Source organism: Aotus nancymaae, unplaced genomic scaffold (assembly GCF_030222135.1).
Source record: "Aotus nancymaae isolate 86718 unplaced genomic scaffold, 86718_ANA_hifiasm-v0.15.2.pri h1tg000138l, whole genome shotgun sequence".
Taxonomy (NCBI): domain Eukaryota; kingdom Metazoa; phylum Chordata; class Mammalia; order Primates; family Aotidae; genus Aotus; species Aotus nancymaae.
This window is the reverse complement of record NW_026988553.1, coordinates 574,015-596,858: the sequence shown is the minus strand read 5'-3', so window position 1 is coordinate 596,858 and position 22,844 is coordinate 574,015. Positions and strand designations below refer to the sequence as shown.

General features: G+C 40.0%; 1 protein-coding gene across 1 annotated transcript in view; it reads right to left on the bottom strand.

The window, feature by feature from the left end:
* Window positions 1-1,306: 1,306 nt before the first annotated feature.
* Window positions 1,307-22,844, bottom strand: part of PASD1 (PAS domain containing repressor 1) — a 59,302-nt gene continuing 37,764 nt past the window's right edge. Inside the window, exons 8-14 of the mRNA XM_064371526.1 lie at window positions 22,708-22,789; window positions 11,322-11,445; window positions 7,073-7,305; window positions 2,872-3,054; window positions 2,321-2,527; window positions 1,816-1,927; window positions 1,307-1,656 (exon numbers count right to left, since the gene is read on the bottom strand). Coding sequence (XP_064227596.1) covers window positions 1,307-1,656; window positions 1,816-1,927; window positions 2,321-2,527; window positions 2,872-3,054; window positions 7,073-7,305; window positions 11,322-11,445; window positions 22,708-22,789 — 1,291 coding nt within the window. The remainder of the gene's footprint in view (window positions 1,657-1,815; window positions 1,928-2,320; window positions 2,528-2,871; window positions 3,055-7,072; window positions 7,306-11,321; window positions 11,446-22,707; window positions 22,790-22,844) is intronic.

Here is a 22,844-nt window from a genome sequence, read left to right as displayed (position 1 = left end):
TCGTGGGCCCATTTTTTGGTGGTGGGAGGATCCCTTTAGTTCAAACAGGCAAGCTGCTGAGAAATACCTCTTTGGAACATGAGCCTTCAAGGTGATGAGACACCCACGTGGTCATCAGTAGGTGCTTCAGGCACATTTGGTTTGGTGGCTACACCACAGGATTCACTTGTTTGTATTCTCACTTTGGCCTGACTAAGACTCAACTTGTCAAAGGAAAGTGAATGTAGACACTGAAAGAAATTACAATCCCTTGTCTCAACTGGTTTTATTTAAATTACTTGGACAGTCTTGGTCCTGCCACAACTATGCTCTCTGTGGCCTTGGGCAAGTAATTTCATCTACCTTCAAAGAACTCAGGAAGCTAGTGTCTGAGCAGAGACTGTAAGGCAGACTTCCAAACTCCAAATCCACTGCTCTCTACACAACCCTAAGCCTGGAAGTCTTGTGATCAATACAGATATTTGAGCCCCATCCAGGCTCTGAATCTATACTTTCCACACCCTCCTCAGGTGGATTCTGATGATCAGGTCAGGTGGGCAATATGGCCCTAAAGCAGTCTACATGTCAAAGTCACTGATTCTAAATCAAAGCCCAGAAGGAAGTCTGGAGAGCATTGGGAGACCCGTCTCAGAAACCTAGTATTAATTCAAAACTATTTAGTGGGCCCCAGCTATGTGCTAAGCAATCCTTTCATTGCTGAGCAGAACCTTCTCTTTCTAGCACTTGAAGCCGAAGACCTTGTTATTGAGCAGAAATGTGTTTGTGTCCTTATACTGCCACTCAGGACTCAAGCTTCATGTATTCTTGGCTGATCTCAGCAATTTAGCAATTGTTTCACTCTCACTTCCCCCCTACTTTTCATAAATGCTTTGGAGATACCTGCACTTGGTCTACTGGAATCACCAGATTCCAGGAAAGTTAGACAATGAAACTGGAAGCCCAGAAGTTATTCAACTTTGGACACAAAAGACTTGTCCATAGGTGCCCTGTGCAACAGACCAGGCTTGGGGAATCCAACCAAGTGATTTCAAGATTTGTGGGCTAATTCCCTAGCATTGAGGCTTCCTTATCTAGTCCTTTCTTCATGGGCACCCCTTTGTTCCATCAATGAATGCTTAGCTATGCACTACACATGCAGAGGCATGATGGCAGCAGCCACAGAGAAGATAAGTTGAGAGCAAGTTGCTGTTGATGAGAGGGCTGCTGGTGTCACATAGACAGGTCATCTGTCTGTGGTCTCAGGCATGGGATCCAGCCATGAGGGAAAAGCAATGACCACGGTGCCTATCACCATTCCATGCATGTCTTACCTTTGACTCTCATCTTCTTGTTGCCCAGAGTTTCCATCTTGATAGCCAGAGAGCTGTTGTTCAGCTACCAACTTGTTCAGAACAACAATGGGCTGGGTCTGCAAAAATCTAACAGGGTTATTGCAGAGGGGCTCAGTTACACCACTTGGGTTTTGCAGGCATATCTTCAGCTTATGATTCCCCACGATGATATTATGCTTCAGTGGCTGCTCTTGCAGCTGCTGCGTCTGCTGCTCCTTCTTCATCCCTTTCGGCAGCAACTGCCACTTTTTCCGCTCCTGCAGCTTATTCTTCCTCTGCTGCCTCTGCTCCTGCAGCTTCTTCTTCTCCTGCATCTTATGCTCCTGTAGCTTCTTCTTCTCCTGCATCTTATGCTCCTGTAGCTTCTTCTTCTCCTGCATCTTATGCTCCTGTAGCTTCTTCTTCTCCTGCATCTTTTGCTCCTGTAGCTTCTTCTTCTCCTGCATCTTATGCTCCTGTAGCTTCTTCTTCTCCTGCATCTTATGCTCCTGTAGCTTCTTCTTCTCCTGCATCTTCTTTTGCTTCTGCACTTTCCTTTGCTCCCTCAGCTGCTGCAGCTGCTCCTTCAGACGTTGTTCTTCCTGTGCCAGTTGCTGCTGTATCAAAAGGCGAGAGATAAAAGGACCCTGGTGTCTGCAAGAGCCTACCAGAAATTTATTTAACACTCCTATTCAATTTTCGCAAAGCAAAAGGAAACAACAGTTGAGCCTCTCTGCACATAGTGTGACTGTCTACTTGTTAGACTGGATACTAGTTGCAGCCATACACCTGGCAGCGAGAGTCTGCTAATCCAGCACATATGTACATGTATGCATACATGGTCTAGCATGTGCATTCAGGTCTAGGTAGCCCAGGATTTTTTACTATCTTGGGCAAATAAATTGCAGTCAACTGGATAGCCACTACCCCTTAAGGAGAAACAGGTGAGTCAAAGTCCCCAAGAAAACAAAATCCCCTTCAGATACACAGTTAAAACAGCATTTCCATACCTGGGTAAAGGCAGCACAAGGTTCCTGAAGCTTCCTAGTGTTTTTGAGACAGTCGTTTAAAGATAAATCACCGACTCGCTTGACCTCCTTGGGATGTGGGAAAGAGCGCTTCACGTTCTCAGTGTGTTGTTTCTGCTGTTTCATGGGCACTGCCTCCGAAGGTTGGTGATCAGGACTGACAGTGTGCTGTGATGCGTTTGGCTGCTTCTGTAAGGACACAGCATCACAAAGGTCTTATTCACAGTCCACACTTTCCTTAGCACACAAGACAAGCTGGGCATGAAGCAGGACTGCCCATAGGCAAGCCTGCAGGAAGCCTTAGCTATATGGAAGCCACACCTACCACTGCCTGGCTGGGCCAATCTCAGCTCTTGTAGCCAAGAGCAAAAGGGCAAAACTCTAAATTCCCACTGGAGATCACTTTAGATATCCCATGTCACCCTGTGGGCAGCAGCTGTCACTACCTGCAGGCCCTATTGACTAACTCCTTAAGGCCTCCCAAGGTCTCTCTCTCCTCTTCCATCTGCCACTTATATAGAACGGTCTCTGACCTGAAACCTAGCATCCTGACTTGTCTGAAGCCGATCCATCAGCACTTCCAGTGCATCCTGCTGGTTTTGGATGGCATGATGCAGCATCTGATTCCTCTTTTCAAGTTGCTCCTTCAACTTCTTTATCCGGTCCAGTTCCTGGATAAAGATGCCATATACAACTGGTGATAATGGCTGTGATGGCTGTGGGGAGGAATTACTTACGGTTCATGTACAGGGACACTGATTTCTCCAAGTCTTACCATACTGTTTCACTTCAAAATTTCTGAAAGACTGAGAATGCAAATGGTAGCACTCAAATCCTGATTTCATTCATTACTAGAAAGTTTGAAAACATGGTTAGAGAATTTGGGAATTCTAGATAAGAAATGGACCATGGAGATCATTTAATCTGATTCTTTTCCCAAAAAGAAAGATATAGAATTGGCTCAGAGACATGAAGCGACCTGCCTAAAGTCCTTAGTGGAAGAGTCACAGGCCAGTGCCAAAGTATTCTACCCCTAGGTCAAATCACAAATGATAGTCCACCAATAGGGCCCCTGTTAGCAATGCAATAATGAAAATCATCAATTGGCACTTCCTCTGTTCCAGGCACTCTTCTAAGCACTGTATGAAAACTCACAGGTCTGATCTTCACAGAGCCTTGAAAAGTAGATACTGTCATTGTTCTCATGAACAATTACAATACTTAGGTGGACTCTTCTGTAGGTCCTGGAAATCTAATTTTAACTTGGATAACAGCCTCACATCTAGAAAGAAGCAAACATACAGGTTATAAAAGTAGAGAGTGTGTTACAGGGCAAATGATGCTCCATATTGACTGGAACAGAAGGAGTAAGGCAGGTCACATATAGAAGGGAAGCCAGAGTTTTGTACAGGTTCAGGCAGCCGAGTAACTCAGATTTTATTCATCAGCCATGTGGCACTGCTGCTAGAAGGTGTGTTCTTATCAGGGATGTAACATACTCAGATCTCAGTTGTAAAACATACCTTCTGGTACGTGTGCAGAAGATGAAGTGGTGGGAGAAAGGAAGCTTGGAGTTTGGGACAAGTCAATTAGAAGGCTGTAGGAGTTAATTCAAGGTAGAGATAACAGGGGCATGGAACAAACTAGAGGTAGATGATATAAAAAGGAAAGGACACCATTTGAGAGAAATTAAGAAAATAGTAAATGCTGGTGAGGATGTGGAGAAAGGAGAATACTCATATACTGTTGGTAGGAATGTATTTGTACAGGCACTATGGAAAACAGTATGGCGGTTCCTCACGTAACTAAAAATACAGCTACCATATGATCCAGCAAATACCACTGCTGGGTATACACCGAAAGAAAGGAAATCAGTAGACCAAAAAGATACCTGCACCCCCATGTTCATGCAGTACTATTCACAATAGCCAAAATTTGAAATTAGCCCAACAGACAAATGGCTAAAGAAAATGTGTTATATATACACAATGGATTATTATTCAGCCGTAAAAAGAATGAAATAATGTCATCTGCCACAATATGAATGGAACTGGAGGTCATTATGTTAAGTGAAATAAGCTAGGTACAGAAAGACAAATATCATATGTTCTCATTCATATGTGAAAGTTAAAAATGTTGATCTCATGGAGGTGGAGAGTAGAATGGTGGTTACCTGAGACTAGGAAGGGAAGGTGGAAGAGGTGGATGAAGAGAAGTTGATTATTGGGTACAAATGCAGTTAAACATTAGGAACAAGTTCTAGTACTCAATACTACAGTAGGAAAATTGAGTTATAATAATTTATTGTATATTTAAACATAACTAAAAGAATTGTAATGCTCCCAATACAAAGAAAAAAATGTTTGAAGTGATGGGTATCCTGATTACCCTGATTTGATCATTAAGCATTGTATACATGTATTCAAATATCACATGTATTCAAATATCACATTACCTCCAAAACCATGTACAACTATAATATATCAAAAATAAACAAATAAAATTCTAAGAAAAAGATTAACATCCACAATATCTTAAAGTAAAATGAAAAACAATAATAAAAAAGAAACTGAGCTGGTCGTGATGGCTTGCATCTGTAATCCCAGCTACTCAGGAGGCTGATGTTGGAGAACTGCTTGAGGCATGAAAGCAGCCTGGACAACAAAATAAGAACCCCGTCTCTTGAAAAACAAACACAAAAAAGGTGGATAGGACTTCTCAACTGATTGGCTGAGAGGGACAGAAGAGAGAGGAGATTCTTGGAAAAGAACTGTCTTTCAAGGCTGGAAGTAGGGCCTGGGAACAATTGCTATTTGCCCTGAGTTGTGCTGGATACCATGCCCATAAACAAGTCAGACAGCCACAGTCCTGATCCATAAAGAATTTACGGTATTAATAATAAGAAAAAGGTCCACACACTTGCAACTTCTAGAAACCAAAAACAGACTTATACTGTGGTCCATCAATAACCTTTACGAGTAATATAAGTACATAGATGAGTTGAGAGAAAGAGAGAGAATACCCTGCAAGTTGTTTTCTCATCATTTGGAATAAAAATTATATATGTACTTTTAGTCCATTGAAAATTGTTCAAATTGTCCTTCTTTCTCTGTATTATATGTCTCTTCCTATAAGAAAGCAGACATTCACTAGACCAAAAAAAACCCCAATACATACACACACACACACACACACACACACACGTGCGTACATACACACACACAGAGACACACGCACCCCTCTAAACTTAGGACTGGAAGAAACAAACTTTACAGGTTATCACATCCTCTCACCCTCTCCAAGCAGGAATCTTCTCTTTGCTGTTCCTGGAAAATGAGCTGCCAAACATTGGCTCTAACCTTTCCACTGAATGAGAGGGGACTTGCTATTTTGAGAGGTGACCCAATCTGTCTGAGAAGGGCTAATAGTGCCAGACTGCTTCCTTGATCCTCAGGAACCACATCTTCCACTTTATGACCCTTTAACTATTTGTATAAAGCTGTCCTGTCCCTCACCATTGTTCCCTTCTCTAGTGTCTTGAGCAACTGATTAAGATGTTTTCCAGCCCCTTCCTCATCCTGGTCTCCATCTTCTGTATACACCCCAGGTTGTTGATACGTGGCATCCAGAAATAAGCCTAATACACTAGCACACGCAGAGCCAGACAACACACTTACATTGCTGGTTATTTTGGTGATTTTTTTCAAAAAAGTTATACTCAAAAATTTAATTACAAATTAATTCAAAAGAGAAGGTAAACCTGTCAACAGCAAAAAGGGGACCACAAATTTTGTCATAATAAGGACATAAATCCAGACAAAATGGATTTTCACAGAAATTTCCTTTTAAATATCTCAAAGAATTTTCACAGCAGTCTGCAAATCCCTGCAAGCCAAGACCATTTCAACATGGAGAAACTGAGGCTCAGGAATTTTCCAAGGCCACACTGCTGAGGCCAAACTCGATTGTGTTCTACCCCTTATTTTCCTTAGATGAGTATCCCTTTGACATTAGAAATGGAGTGACTACTCTTAGGCTCAGTGACGCATGCAATTCCACATTAACTGACCATAAACTCATTAGCTTGGGTTCTAATCCTGATTTTAATAATTCTGTCTAATATAAAAGATGATTGTACAAATCTGTAGTTGTGTACACATGTTTTTTGCTAAAGGAGCTACACAGAAGTTAATCCAACCATTTTTATTTGACTTTGCACTGAACATTGGTACTAACATTTCAAGGTTGGGTATATCTAATACTCTGAAACGCATGTTCTAACCTAATAAAAATTCCACTGGGAAAACCTAGCTTGTAGTGTAGGCAGAGGGTTGGTATGAGTAGGCCAGAAGGTTGTCTTCCCTCTAGATGGTTAGCCTGCTCTCACAGGTGGTTAAGAGCAGGCCTCATAAAAATACCACCTTCTCTTAGTAGCTAAGCTTCCTATTTAGCTCAAACTTTCCGTCAAGTACAGTGTCCTTGGGATTTCATATTAAGAAGAGCACAGGAATTTGGTACTTAGAGAACTTCCCACCTCCCTGTTTGTGAAGGTCCACTGAGTTATCAGCTGCATTTGAAAATCCAGTACAATAGAAATAGTGGTTTAGTTTTGAAAAAGTAACAAACATACTTTCTGCAAAGTGAAACTGATCACAAGAGTGAAAATTTGGGCTTTGCAAGGTTAGCTGTTTAGACAAACATGTGAAGCAAGTGAAGTGAGACTTTCAGAGGTACCTGAGCACTGGTGCCAGCAGTCTCCAGGTCCACTGAGTCCTCTGTGACCACGGAATCCGTCAGGTCTGTTTGGTCTAACAGATCCGCTAGGTTCTCTGGGTCCTGCTGGCCCGTTGAGCCCTCCTGGTCCACTGAGTCCTCCTGGTCCACCGAGAACTCCAGGTCCACTGGCTCTGCCTTGTACAATGGATTCACCTCAGGCTCAAATTTAAAACCTTGCAAGGATAATAAAGCTGAGGAAGAAAGCACAGGTGAGTTCATGACTTAAAAGCAAAAGTATTAATGTTATCAAAAAGACTGGATAAGAGTGTCATTTTACTCCATGTTAAGGATGAGATGTGCCAGGTGCCAGGAATCATTCAGAATATTATTTTTAAAATCTGTTCATATTTGAAAATGAAGAAAAGGGAGAGAGTGTTTGAAGTTACCACTGCCTATTCTCCACCTTAAGCTAGTACTTAAACCCACTGCAGTTGTTAGTGTCATTTCATTTATTATAAAATTATTTTGGCTCTGCTTCTGGAGATTTGGTATCATCCAACTGACAAAACCAAATTAATCTAGTCATAAATGACTTCTGAACAATTGGGTTACCCAGAATGTGGGACCTCAGGAGTGCTCAAAGTGCTCTGGGAGGTGTTATGACATGACTTGGTTTCAGGAGCCCTGAAAAGCACAGTGGAGAACATTATTTCAATAATGCAAAATGATACAGTCATTTTGGAAAACATTTTGTCAGTTTCTAATAAAGGTAAACACATACTTCCCAAATGACCCAGCAGTCCTACATCCAGAAGTTGAAAACGTATATGCATGCAACACAAAAACTTCTATGCAAATGTCTAAAGTAGCTTATTCATGATCAAAAAACACTTGGAAACAACCCAGATGTTCTTTTACTGGTGAATGAAGTTTTAAAACCTGGTATATTCGTAAGCTGTCGTACTACTCAGCAATAAAAGGGAATAAATCATTGATTCATGGAACCATGGATGAATCCTAAATGCATTTTGCTAAGTGAAAGGAGCTAGACCAAAAAGGCTAGATATCATATGATTCATCTTACATGGCATTCTGGAAAAGGGAAACCTGCAGAGGTGAAATACCTCAATGGTTGTCAGGGGATGGGAAACCAAGGTTGAGTACAAAGAAGGAGCACAAAGTAATGTTTGGGGTGATGGAACTATTCTGTTTGGCACTGTGGTGATGGATACATGACTCTTAACATTTGTCAAAATCCATAGAGCTACATATCGCAAATAGCGAATTTTGTTGTACATAAATTTGAAAATGAATTGATCAGGAGGTGGGAAAACCTAGGTGAAAATGCAGGCTGTAATAAATGAATCTACTTCTATTACAAATAAATGGCATATCCACAGTGATGGGGGTGAAAAATAAAGAAGCTAATGTAGGAACTTGGAAAAACAGAGGTTTGCCTAGATGCTGCAAGGTTAAAGACAAAAACAACAACAACAACAACCTGCACACTCAAACTAATTCTCAAACTTATTCCAAACGGTATATTTGTTTCTTAAGGGGTACAGGTTAGCAATTGTGAAACTACTTTTTATGAATGTTTATGCATTGAAAAAAATCAATAAATATACAATAGATAATAAGAGCCAGATTTATCACTGTCTGAGATACAAATTACAAATAAACACACAGAAAAGTGTAGAATGAACCCTATGGTAATGGACCGGAGTAGGAGATATCAGTGAACTCCTGTTGTTGTTGTTGTTTTTGTTTGTTACATGCTAAATAAATACAGATGGGTGTATATGCTTGCACAGGTTAGTATGAATAGACATCTTTCCTGGCATTGTCCACTGAGAGGGTTTGGAAATGGTGACACACCTGTAACAATGAGTGCAACTACCACCCAGATCTTCATTTCTAAATACCACTCTCCAAATAAAGGACCTAAGTAAGGTTCCTTAAAGAAGGGGTTGTTTTCAACAACAACTTGTAATAACAGAAAAAAGGAAGTGAAGGGAAAAAAAGATGTAGACATAGTAAAAGGACAAGGGAGCCAACCTAAAAGATCCCCACGAGCCCAAGCTGAGACAATTTTTTTTAATGATGGTATTGAATTACAAACCAAATAATTAAAAAATGCCCATGAGATCATCCTGATGTAAATGAATGAACGAATAAATGAATGAAAGAGAGACAAGAAACAACTCTTTTGTACAGCAAGATCGCAGTTTATAAATACATAAGGAATGAGGGAAATAAAAAGATTGGCACTAGAACACCACAGGAGTAATTGCTGCAGGCCAATTCCACTGATGATGCTACAATGTGAAGGAGAGTTTAAGGAGAAAGAGGAAACATTATTTGCACGTTATCAGTGTAGCTCTCTTCAAATATTTGGTAAGTACAAAGGGGAAAACAGTGCCACCTTAACCAAGCGATCAAGTTAACACTACCAGCAATAAAATATACCATCATGTATATTCTGATATGATGCACTAAGGAGGGCACATCACATCTGTGGTATTCTTTCTCAAAGTGCAAGACCTCAATCTCATCTTGAAGAATCATCAGAAGAGTCCAAACTGAGGGACATTCTATCAAACACCTGGCCCATGTTCTTCAAAAATATCAGATGATAAAAAAAAAAAAAGCAAGACTGAGACACTGTCAAAGACTGGAGGAAACTAAAAAGACATATTGTTTAAATTCAATGAGGGATCCTGGGTTAGTTATTAGAACAGAAAAAAAAAAAAAACCTTTCTGGGAAAACTGAATAAAGGCTGAATCTCACTTAAAAGTTTTGCATCAATGTTAACTTCTTAGTTTTGACAGTTGTACTATGGGTATGTAAAATGTTACATTAGGGAAAGCTAAACGAAGGTTACCCTAAATGGGATCTTTCACTTATTTTTCTATTTTTTTTCTGTGTGCTATTTTTGCAACTCTTCTTTAAGTCCAAAATTATTTCAAGATTAAAAGTTTGTAAAAGAGAAACATCTGGATTAGGCAAAGTGAACCACTCTGTCACCTCCTACCTGCTCTTTGCAGCATGGGGCTGCATACCTTACCATGCTATGGATGTGAACAAGTTGCCCTTTAATCATAGCATGATTTTGGGATGACCATTGAAAATATTTTGGAAAATTCTGGTTTCTGGATACTTCCAGTGTTTAGATCCTTGGTTAAATCTTTCTCCTTAACTCTTTTTCCACTAAAAGCCATTTTCCAAATCAGTTTAGCATCTTTTAATTTTCTGATTCCAAGTAAACAAAGCTACTAAGTTATCTATAAGTGACAGCGAGAAACCTAGGAGCTACTTGACTTCTATCTTATGAGCCATAACTGCTAGCTCATTTTGTTGGAATAGTCATCTGTGGAAGGTTACAAGGATTTCTCGACCATTGGCTTAACAGTAGCAAATAGAAATAAATATCTATAGCAAAGTTACAATGGTAAGTCCAGATAAATAGGTTTAAAGTAATCATTGCTCTTATAAATTTTAGAAATCACAATTATGAGTTCATGGAGTTTGACCTCTCCTGCCAAAAATGAATTGTTTTTGAAGGATTTTTTAAAACACAGCTTTGAGATTGATAGCAACAATGGAAAAGTTGTTAACTAAGAGTTGTAAAAATGAAGATATTAAAAGAGGATTTAAAAACTGAAAAAACAGTGAAATAAAAATTAAAACAAAGCTTATTATTTCTATATATGAAGATTCCACATACCGATTATTTATGACAGGATTAATTAGGAGATATGATCTGCATTATGCATCCACCATTTCCTTAAGTTTTGCACGTTTTATACAATTATAGTTATGAAATGTCTTTCATATTGAAACTCATGAAATAAATATCACTGTTTTTTAGAGACTCACTTTCCCCCTTTATTGCCATGAAAACTCAATGCCAAGAGATTTCTATGGAATCCAAATACTGTGTCATAGCAGAACAGACTACGTGAGTATAAAAAGTTAAAATGCTATTCCTTCAAGGACTGAGATCCAGCATCAATTTTTAGAAGATTAAAATTAAATGGGAGAGAAGACCATTTCCAAGCACTTGAAACTGTGATGAAATACTTATTTTTATTATTCTCAAATCATCATCTCAAATATTTACAGAAGATGAAGAAAGTTGGACTTCACTCTGTGATTTCACACTATTATAAATACAGCATTACATTCATCTGAAAAACTGTAACTATCCTGTAGGTGACTATTTTTCTTCTGATAGTCCCTATCCAAATGCATAAATGTACTTACCTGGAGATTTAGGAATATTATCCAAGGAAACTGCGCTGGAGCGAAAAGCTGAATCAGAAGCTACAGCAATTGCACAAACGTCTTGTGGTCCATGCTGCTCAACCTGTGTAATCTCAATTCGGTCCTATAAATTTCCAAAAAGGAAAGATAGGACGTTGCATTTTGGAGTTAGAAAGAATAGGAAACACAGGCAGAATACAAACGGATGCATTTCACATCACAATTTCTAACACTGCTGCAATCAACTGAAAACCTGACACAAAATCATCATCAAATACCTCCTTGAAAATGTTGCTGGAAGATAACAAGCAGAGATTATAGATGCCACAGGCATACATTGACAAACTCAGTAAGAGAAACACAGTATACATAACACTAAAAACAAAGGCTTCAAAAATGTTTATAGATCAAAAGACATGGCAAAAACAATTATGCATTTCAGTGGTGTCAGTAGGATGCTGTCATGATAGTAGCCAAGGATGGTAGCCATCTCATCTCCCATTCCTCATTATTAGACCCAAATACACTGGTTCACAGAGAAATGGGACAGCAGTGGGAGACCTGCACCTTCACTGATAAGGCTATTTTCCCAGAGTTCCTGCACATGCATCCTAGGCTTAGAGCAAGAAAAGGCCAACTGGGGGCTGTTTAACAACTATTCCATATCTTTTGGCAGATTAAAGTTGTAAGTATTATTGGCAAAAGTACTTTCAGCAGAGGTGAAAACGCCTCTAAGAGCTTCTAGAGCAATGTTCTCATTTGATAGTGTCAACGAGGGTAAGGCCATATACACAGGCAGAAGCAGAGTGAGAGACAGAATCTATTGGCTCCAAACTCAATGCTTTTTTTCCTAAGCCTGGCTACCTTTGAGCCATTTGTTGCCTTAAACTGTGTATATATTTCTATTGAGTGATAGTTCCTTAACAACTGGATCTTTTTTGAATAGTCTGTGGATCACTGTCCATATGAAATAAGTACCTGGTTTGGCAGTTAAATCTTTTACATCCCTTACAAAATATTGTGTTTGCTTTTGTTTTGGATTGGCTTAAGACACAGATGCATGGTGATTCTTCTATAAGGAACCTGTTTGTTGGATCACATCCCAGCATTTCAACTTCAGAAAATTGTGAAACCTCACTGTTCAAGTGATTATGTTTTATACTCCTTAAAATAAGTGATATGTTCTTGGAGATGTGACAATCTTTTCATTATTTACGATACTATGGTGAATTGGTATTCATTAAGAGGAGATATGATCTGCCTCTGTCCTCTTCCCTTGGTTCTTCTTCATAGCCATCTATCGATTTAATCACTATCTCTTTGCTTCCTGGATTATTTTCAATAGAAATTTATATTCTCAAATGTTAATGAAGATGTCCACTTTTGGGTACTCATATGTTTTAGCTTATCAATATAAATGCAGTGAGCTTAAATTAACTTAAATGATAGCATCACGTGCAGTAATGGTAATTGACCTGGAAAAAAACAAAGCCAGTAAACTACTTTAGAAGCAAAAAGATAACAATTTAAAATGCAATTAGGAGTAATGTGAAAATGCATACATGGGGACAGGAAGATAATCAACATGCTTTTACAGTTTTGAGTGAAATTTTAGACTCCCTTTTATTCCATAATTGTCTCCATGAATAGTATCCTGAAGGATATGAAGAGAGAGACATGGGTTTTGAGGTTGGACATAGAGTAGGCATCAAATGCAAACTTCAATATCTGATGGTTAGGTAAACTACGAATATGCAAAGGGAGAGTGGGACGAGGGCATTCAAGAAGTTTGTCCCCAGATCTTTGCATTTTCCCTGTGGTGCTTAATGTTAAAAGTGCTCTGGCTAATTTTAAGGAGATCCTTGCATTTTACTTTTTTTGGGGTGGTGGGAGAATGGCCATAGGGATTCCAATCAAGACAGCAGATTGGACAGACATGGGCAAAATGCTAGATAAAATAGAGCAGAATTTTTAAAAAACACGCAGAGTTTAGAAATTGTCTCTGGACCTTATTTTTTCTCTACCTGCCACTACATTCATGTGATTCCCTTTATAGAAAAATCTCTCAAAAGAGCTTTTTATACACAATGCCTCCAATTCCACCATCCTCTTGTAAACCTACTCTCATCAGACATTATCTCCTTGAACCCCACCATACTCCACCAAAACTTTTGTCAAGTTTAGCAATGACCTACAGGTCCTAACTCTAATGGTCATTTCTCAATTGTCAACCTACCTAATCTATCAGCAGTATTTGACATTGTTCATCATTCCTTCTTCCTGGAAATACTTTCTTCACTTTGTTTACTTCCTACCTCACTAGTCACTTGTCAGTCTCTTTTGTTAATTCCTCCTTTTTTTCACTAATCTCTTTCCTTTGAGTGTACTTCAAGGCTCAGTCCTTGGTCCTTGTTACTATCTACCTTAGTGACCATCCTCCAGGCTTACAGCTTTAAAACCATCCAGGTTGATGATTCCCAAATTCAAATTTCCAGTCCAGCATTATGTCTCCAATTGGATGTCTAACAGGCTTCTCAGTCATAAACATTTTCAAAACTAAGTCTCTAATATTACTCCTCCCCCGAAAGAAAGCACCATTGGCTAGGCACAGTGGCTCATGCCTATAATCCCAACACTTTGAGAGGCTGAGGTGGGAGGACTGCTTGAGCCCATGAGTTTGAGACCAGCCTGGGCAATATAGCAAGACCCCACCTCTACAAAATAAAATTAGCTGAGTGTGGCAGTGTGTGCCTGTAGTCCCAGCTACTTGGGAGGCTGAGGTGGGAGGATCATTTTGAGCCTGGGAAGCAGAAGTTGCAGTGAGCCAACCATGCCACTGCACTCCAGTATGGGCAAGAGAGTGAGAGACTCTGTCTCCAAAAAAAAAAAAGAAATAAAGAAAGAAAGAAAGACCCCTAAGCCTGTGAATTCTTTCCATATTTTTTATTTTTTTCATCTTAGTTAATGTAACATTATCCTACCAGTTGCTCACGTCAAGTCCCTTAAAGTCATCCCTAACTCCTCTCTTTTTCTCACGCCCCTCATCAAATACCAACAAATGCAAGGGCTCTTCCTTCAACATATTTTCAGAGGGCTGGGCATGGTGGCTCACACCTAGAATCCCAGCACTTTGGGAGGCCAAAGTGGGTGGATCACGAGGTCAGGAGTTGTAGACAAGCCTGGTTAACATGGTGAAACTCTGTCTCTACTAATAATACAAAAATTAGCCAAGCATGGTGGCATGCACCTGTAATCCCAGCTACTTGAGAGGCTGAGGCAGGAGAATCGCTTAAACCCGGGAGGCAGAGGTTGCAGTGAGCCAAGATCGCGCAACTGCACTCCAGCCCGGGTGACAAGAGTGAGACTCTGTCTCAAAAAAAAATAATAACAATTCAGAATCTGATCACTTCTCACAACTTTTATGGTTACTACCCTGCTCCAAGCCATTATCATCTCTCATTTGGACTGCTGATAGCCTCCTAACTGGACTCCTTAGCTTCCATCCCTGCCCTTCCTCCCACAGTCTATTCTCAACACTGTCACTCCTTTAATAAACAAGTCAGGTCCTGCCATTTTTCTGCTCAAAACTCTAATCGTTCTCCATTTCATTCAGCGTTAAAGCCAAAATCTATACAATGGCTTCCAAAGCCCTACTCAACCTGATCCCCATTACATCTATGACTTCATCAATACCTACTCTCAGCTTTGCTCACTCTGCTCCAGCTGATCTGACCTTCTTGTTATTCCTCTAAACACCGAGCATGCATTCACCTCAAAACCCTGCAGTAGTTTTTCCTCTTCTTGAAATAGTCTCCCCCGATCACAGTGTCTTCATGGCTAGCTTTCTCACTTTCTTCAAGTCTTTGCTTATATGTAATATCGTACTCCAACACCTCTTGCATTCCCAATCCTCACCTTGCTCTATTTTTTCAATGTCTTGTCACCTTCTAATCAATGATTTCTTGATTTAATATTTTCATCTTGTTATTGTCTGTTTCTCACTGTTCAAATGTAAGCTTCTCTAGAGCAACAATTTTTCACTGTTTTTTTAACTGATGAATCCAACCCCCAACTTATAACACTGTTTGGTATCTGGTAGGTGTTCAATAAATCGTTGTTCAATAAATAAGTAAATGAAGATATAAAGAACAAAAGGGAAACCATTCAACAAATAGGACCATATGACAAAACAGTTTTAAAAGTAGATGCCTCGTTGTGTAGTAAGAGACATAGATATTGAGATTAGACAGATCTGGGTTTGAATCCTGGCTCTAACACTTACTGTGTGACTTTGGGCAACTTATTCAATAGCAAGGCTCCAAGATTTACCATCTGTAAAACTGGAATGATAATGCTTCATAGGTCTGCTGTGGGAGTTAAGCACCCAGCCAAATGCACAAATAGGAAGTTCTCAATACACTTTAGTTTTCAGTATTATTATTCTTCAGGACTTACCTTCTTTGACCACTTTTTAGACATTTAAATAAGTATCTGTTGAATGAATAAATGACTAAGTGCCTACCATAGTTTGTCCTGGCCTCTTGTTTGCACATAATCAGCTCTAGCAGACTGCTTCTGTGTCTGATATGTACTATGTCTACTCTATCCCACTCAGCCCTTGGTTCATGTTCAAAGACAGCTGCTTCTGAAGATCCCACCCCACCTGCCACCTCCTGGCACAATGGATTTGGGTGCAAAAGCAGTCTGACAATGCACAAGCTCTAATTCTGACAAACATGCTTATTTAGCATAACATGGCTAAGGAGCAACCTGTCTCTAGGGATGGATGGCAGAATGTGAGTGGCTAGTAACGTAAGTTCCCTACACTCATCATTAAGAGAAGTATTTGGGTCAGAGTCAATTAAAAAGGATTTCCTTTGGACTGGCATCAGTGTTTCTACATTAGCCATTGCTGTCCAAATGGTGAGGTGGTAGTTTTGTGAAAGGAACTTTATATCCAATACAAACACTTTGTTTTAAATACCTTGTCAATTAACATGTGTTTTCAATAGAACATGCTTCTTTGAATACAGGGTTGTCTAGAGCAACAGCTGATGGACCAGACTATGATGCTTCCTGGCAGGGGGCTTGAGTACCTTGGTGTGTTTTTCTTCAAGTTTCTTCTGCTTGGATTTAGTTGAGATCCTTGAATCTTTAGGTTTATAGCTTTCATCAAATGTTAAAAACTTCTGGCCATAATTGCTTCAAAAGTTTTCTCTCTGTACCACCCTCCTACCCTTTTGAGACTCCATTTACGTATGTCTTTGGGTGTTTGAGGTTTCCAACAGTGAGGTGAAGTTCTTTTCTTTCTTTTTTTTTTCCTCCTTGTATTTCATTTTTGGAGAGTTTCCAAAGCTTTGTCTTTAAATCCACTGATCTACTAAATCCACAACATCCAATCTGCAACTAATCCCACCCAGCAGAGATCTAACTAAACTTTTACTTTGAGATATTTCCCCTATCTTCCACATCTCTACTTAAAATTGTGAACATATGCAATACAGTTATAATTGTTCTAATATCTTTGTCCATGAGTTTTAATTCTGGGTTTGTTCCAGATGGGTTTCTATTGATTAATTTTTCCCTTCAATAAAGTTCCTATATTATTGCTCTTTTGTGTGCCTAGTAATCTTTGACCGAATGGCACATTGTTGTTAATTTTACCTTGTAGTGCAATGAATATTCTGTATCCCTATATTATTTATCTTTGCTCTGAAACATAGATTCACACTTAGTGCTATAGCTTGAATATGTGCCCCAAAGTTGATTTGTTGGAAACTTAATCCCCAATGAAACAATATTGAGAGGTTAGAATTTTAAAAGGTGTTTAGGTCATGAGGGCTCGTCTCTCATAAATTAATTAATGCTATTCTCTCAGGAGTAGATTCGTTATCATAAGAGTGAGCTACCAATAAAAAGATAAGTTCAGCCCCTTCCCTCTTTCTTTTACTGTGGTTGCCCTTCTTCCACCTTGGGATGACACAGAAAGGAGATTCTCACTAGATGTGGGCGCTTTGACCTTAGACTTCCCAACCTACAGAGTGTTTAAAAAATCTGTTTTGTTTTGTTTTATTTTGTTGTTTTTGTTGTTTTTTATAAATTACTCAGTCTCTGGTATTGTTACATCAGCACAAAATAAATTAAGACAAAAAATTGGTACTGAGTGGGGCTGCTGCTATAACAAATACCTGAAAACATGGAAGCAGCTTTGGAACTGCGTAATGAGTAGAGGCTGGAAGAATTTGGAGGAGTAGGCTAGAAAAAGCCTAGATTTCTGTAAACATAACATTAAGGGAGATTCTGGTGAGGGATAAGCAGAAGAAAAGAAATGTAGGGAAAGTCTGGAACTTCTCAGAGATTGCTTAAGTGGTCATAATCAGGATGTTAGTAGAAACATGGGCAGTAAAGGCCATTCTAATGAGGTCTCAGATGGAATTGAGAAACAAGGTATTGGAAATGGGAGTAAAGGCGTCCTTGTTATAAACTTGGCTGAATTGCATCTATGTCCAAAAGCTTTTCTCTTTCGAGTAGCATTTAAGAGCTATGAACTGGGATCTCTGCTGGAAGAAATTTCTAAACAAAATACTGAAGGAGCTGCATGGTTACTGTTATCTCCATGTAGTAAAGAGGGAGCAGAGATAAAATATTTAAAGACAGAATTCATAATTAACAGAGAAGTAGAATGGAAAAAGTTGGAAAATTCACAGCCTGGTCATATATGTGAAAAGACTTGTTTAGGAGAGCAAATTAAGGGTTTTGTTTCTTTGTTTGTTTTAAAGAGATTAGTGTTCGCTAAAGAGACCCTTTCAGAAAAAGGAAGCCAGGTACTATTCATCAGGAAAATGGAAGAATGATCCCAAACACATCTCAGAGATCTTTGAGGCAAGCGAGGACCTTGAAGGCAAGGTTTTCAGAAAACCTTGTGTAGACTCAGGACACTGCTTTCCAACTGTGGCTGCTGCCCAGCTGTGTCTCAAGTGCAGCTCTACCTGCCACTCTGAAACATGTAAATAGTGAGCCTTGGCAGCGTCCACATGGTACTGATTCTGCAGAAGGTGGCGTGCAAGAGCTATAGGGCCGTGACAACTTCCACCTAGATTTCAAAGGATATCGCAGACAGCTTGGGGGCCCAGGCAGACTTGTTGCAGGGGTGAAGCCACCACAGAGAGCCCCAACTAGGGCAATGTCTGGTGGAGTCATGGGAATGGGGCTACCCCTAAGATCTCAATACTGTGGGGTCACCAGCATAGTGGCAGAAGACTACAACCCAGACTCCAACCTGTAAGAGCTTCTGGGTGGATGAGGCTGGCAAAGTCATAGGGAAGGGGCTGAGCGAGGCTGCTCAAGGCCTTAGGGACACAACCACCACCTGGGGCATGGAGTCAAGGAAGATTATTCTCTAGCTTTTTTTTTTTTTTTTTTTTTTGAGACAGAGTCTCACTCTGTTGCCCAGGTTGGAGTGCAGTGGCATGATCTCAGCTCACTGCAACCTCCACCTCCTGGGTTCAAGCAATTCTCCTGACTCAGCCTCCTGAGTAGCTGGAATTATAGGTGCCTGCCACCACTCTCAGCTAATTTTTGTATTTTTAGTAGAGAAGGGGTTTCACCATGTTGGCCAGGCTGGAGACCAACCTTGCTTCTGACCTCGTGATCCGCCTGCCTCGGCCTCCCAAAGTGCTGGGATTACAGGCGTGAGCCACTGTGCCCGGCGACTTCGGACTTTTAAGTTCATGTTGGAATGAGTTGAGACTTTAGGGGCTATTGGGATGTAATCAATGCATTTTGCATGTGAGAAAAGGCATAAATTTTGGAAACCAGGGACAGAAAGTATGGTTTAAATGTGTCCCCCAAAGTTCATGTTTTGAAAATTTAGCCTCCAGTGCAACAGGATTGAGATGTGGGATCTTTAAGAGGTGATTACGTGATGAGGGCTCTGCTCTCATATATCAATGAATGCCATTATCATGGGAATCCCTTCCTGGTAAAAGGAAAAGTTTGCCTCCTTTCCCCTCTCTCACGCTTGTGCTCTTGCCCTTCCAACTTCCACCAAGGGATGATGCAGCAAAAAGGCCCTCACAAGATGCAGGTCCCTTGACCTTAGAATCCCAGCCTCTAGAATGGTAAGAAATAACTATCTGTTCATTATAGATTACCCAGTCGCAGATACCTTGTTATAAGAGCACAAAATGCACTAAGACATTTAGAAATAGTTTGATCCTTTTTAGTCTTTCCTTTTTGATTTGTTAGTGGGCACCAGAGCAACATTTAGCCTAAGTGTATTAGTCTGTTCTTATGCTGCTATAAAGAAATACCTGAGACTGGGTAATTTATAAAGAAAAGAGGCTTAATTGGCTCACAGTTCCACAGTCTCTACAGGAAACATGGCAGCATCTGCTTCTGGAGAGGCCTCAGGGAGCTTTTACTCATTTGGGAAGGCAAAGTGGGAGCAGGCTTCTTACATGACTGCAGCAGGAGGAAGACAGTAGGGGAGGTGCTACATACTTTTAAACAACCAGATTTCATGAAAACTCACCATACAGTACCAAGAGGGGATGACGTCAAACTATTCACGATAAGTCCACCCCCTTGGCTAGGTGCGGTGGCTCACGCCTGTAATTCCAATACTTTGGGAGGCCAAAGTCAGGAGTTCAAGACCAGCCTGGCCAACATGGTGAAACCCTGTCTCTACTAAAAATACAAAATCAGTGGTGCATGGTGGCACAGGCCTGTAGTCCCAGCTACGTGGGAGGCTGAGGCACGAGAATCACCTGGACCAGGGAGGCAGAGGTTGCAGTGAGCCGAGATTGTGCCACTGCACTCTAGCCTGAGCAACAGAGCAAGACCCTGTCTCAAAAAAAAGAAAAAAAAAAGAACTCCATCCCCATGATCCAATCACTTCCCACCAGGCCCTACCTCCAACACTAGGGATTACAATTCAACATGAAATTTGGGTGGGGATACAGATCCAAACCATATCACTAGAGTTAATTATTCTCCACACTTGATTCAAGACATTTCTGTGTACTCTCACTTAATGTCTGTGTTTTATGAGGATTTCCAGTATGGCTGGTAGGAACAAGAACTATTATCAATCCTTTTTGAGTACTAGCATTATTCTCTGTAATCCTCTGGAATGGTTCTTCTCCTAGCCCCACTTCAAGCAGCTTCCACAAGTGAATATACCAATCAATATGCTGCTGAATACTAGAGGGGGTCCCTCACAGATCTCTGCATTCTTTCTCCATGCAGCTCTCTCTTCTCTGGGACTCTGCTAGCAAACTTAGGCTCCCTATACTCTCACCTGAATCTCAACTCAGGCAGTCCACTGGGCTCCATGTGTGTTCTCTCTCTTTGTAATGTGGCCTAGAAACTTGCTATGTAGTAAGCTGAGGTAACTGTGGAGCTCCTCTCATTGATTTCCAATTGCTCAAGGGTCCGTGGCTTTTGATGCTTGATGGCCATTACCATAAAAACTGTTCTGTCATGTATTTTGTCTGTTTTATTTTTGCCCGTTTCAGGTAGGCAAGTTAACCTGGCCCCCTAACTCCATCTTGGCTGGAAGCAGACATCTCCCAATTTCATGGAATATTATACAGATTTTAAAACGATCATGTGAATGTAGAAAAAATGGAGCTTAGTGATAAATGGAAGCCAAGAGTATGCAGTAGCGTGTAAGCTATATTTTTCATTATAGCTACATGAGAAATATATACGTTGGTGGACTAAGTCTGAATGGGAATAAGCAAAATTAAATAGCAGCTGTGCCACTGCAGTGGCATTACGTGTTTCTTTTCTTTTTTGTTAAAACGCTTTTCTTTAAATAATTACTTAGGCATTATATGTTTTGTAAAATGAGAATATTTTAATCCAGCTTTCTTCAACACATACTAAGTTTAAGGACTCTGGATTCTTCAAAAACTGTATAGTATAAACCCTGGGTAAATATTTATTTACTGACTGGCTGTTACACACAAACTAATACCTGTAATTATATTCTCTTTGTTTCATATTTCTTGAACAGAATATCAGGTTAAGCAGAGATACTTTTTCAGAATGGAGAAAGTTTTATTTACATAGATTTACTTTGTTAAATGAGCAATTCTTGGAAAATTCAATATAAAATCAGCGCTTCATATTTAAAATATGTGCTCACGACATCTCCATGTTACAGGAGAACTTAAATACTGAAAAGACCTGCTGTCTGCACTGATCCCAGTACAAATTCATTTAGGCAAAACACATGGAAGTCTGAAAACCAAAGTTAAGAGTCTATGCATGCAGCCTGTCTGTACTGCTCTTGAAATCCCTTTACCAAACATTTGTAGAGTTATATAAAAATAACAGAGTGCTTTAACGTAGAGCACTCATTTGTGCATCTAATATTTATGAGTGCCTAGTATGTGTAATAAGCCTTGTTCAAAATACTGGGGATATGCTGACCAAAAAGACAGCCAATGGTCTCTCCTCTCACAGAGGTTTCATTCTATTACAGGAGTACAAAAAATATCCTAAGATTCCTTTGAGCATTATTATATCCCTATGATGTAGTCTGGCAGAGATTATTATTATGACTTCCATTTTACAGATGAGGAAACTGAGGCTGCCAGAGATAAAATAACTCTCCAGGCCACGTAACTGGTAAGTGGCAGAATCAGAAATCAAACCCTTGTCTTCTCATGTCTCAACTATGTTTTCTCTCTGTAGCACTGTTACCACTGTGGTGATCCAGTCTACCAGCTGTAGTACATGCACCCACGGAGTGGCAGGTAAAGTGAAGAACCACCCTGTCACTTTTTAACCTGGGAAATGCCTTCTGGGATACCTCTTCTGTTCTTCTGTACCTCTCTTCTTGTAGTTTGATTTTATTTCCCAGACTAGAGTTTCACCAGATCACTGAGGGTAGACCCAGGTTTTAGATTTCTATTAATGTATATACCCTAAGGATTCTTTCTAGTAATATCTGGTTAATGAAAAAATGGATGATACATTGATTGTCTTAGAGAACAGATGGGGACAACCTAGGCTAATTAGGCACTGGGTTCTCCCCTTGATGGTGTGGTATAGTCTGATGGGTCTACTCACATACCCTTCTACACCAGACAGGTCAGTAAACTTTCATTATGAAATGCAGTCACAAGACAAAAAGACCCTGAACAACACCTGGGATGGAGCTTAGCTTAATTCTTTTTCAAGCTACTACAGAGACCATTCCATATGTGGAAGTTACTGGCTCCTAATAAGAAATGTCTGCAAGATGACAACTGTGAAACACTGCTCATGTGTCACATCCTTATGACATACTTCTTGGCAACACACATTAACTAAATAATCAACATCACATGCATAAAGGGCCAAGATTGTAGTCTATGGCCCTCAATGTACATACGTCTAAGGTAGCAGCAGCAGCAGCAGCAGGTTCAGCACAAACAACTTCCATACTAGTATGTCCTCTTTGATCTTGAGATCTACTATAAATAGGTAAAAAGAGAGATGGTAAGCATATCTCACTTGCCATTTAAATCA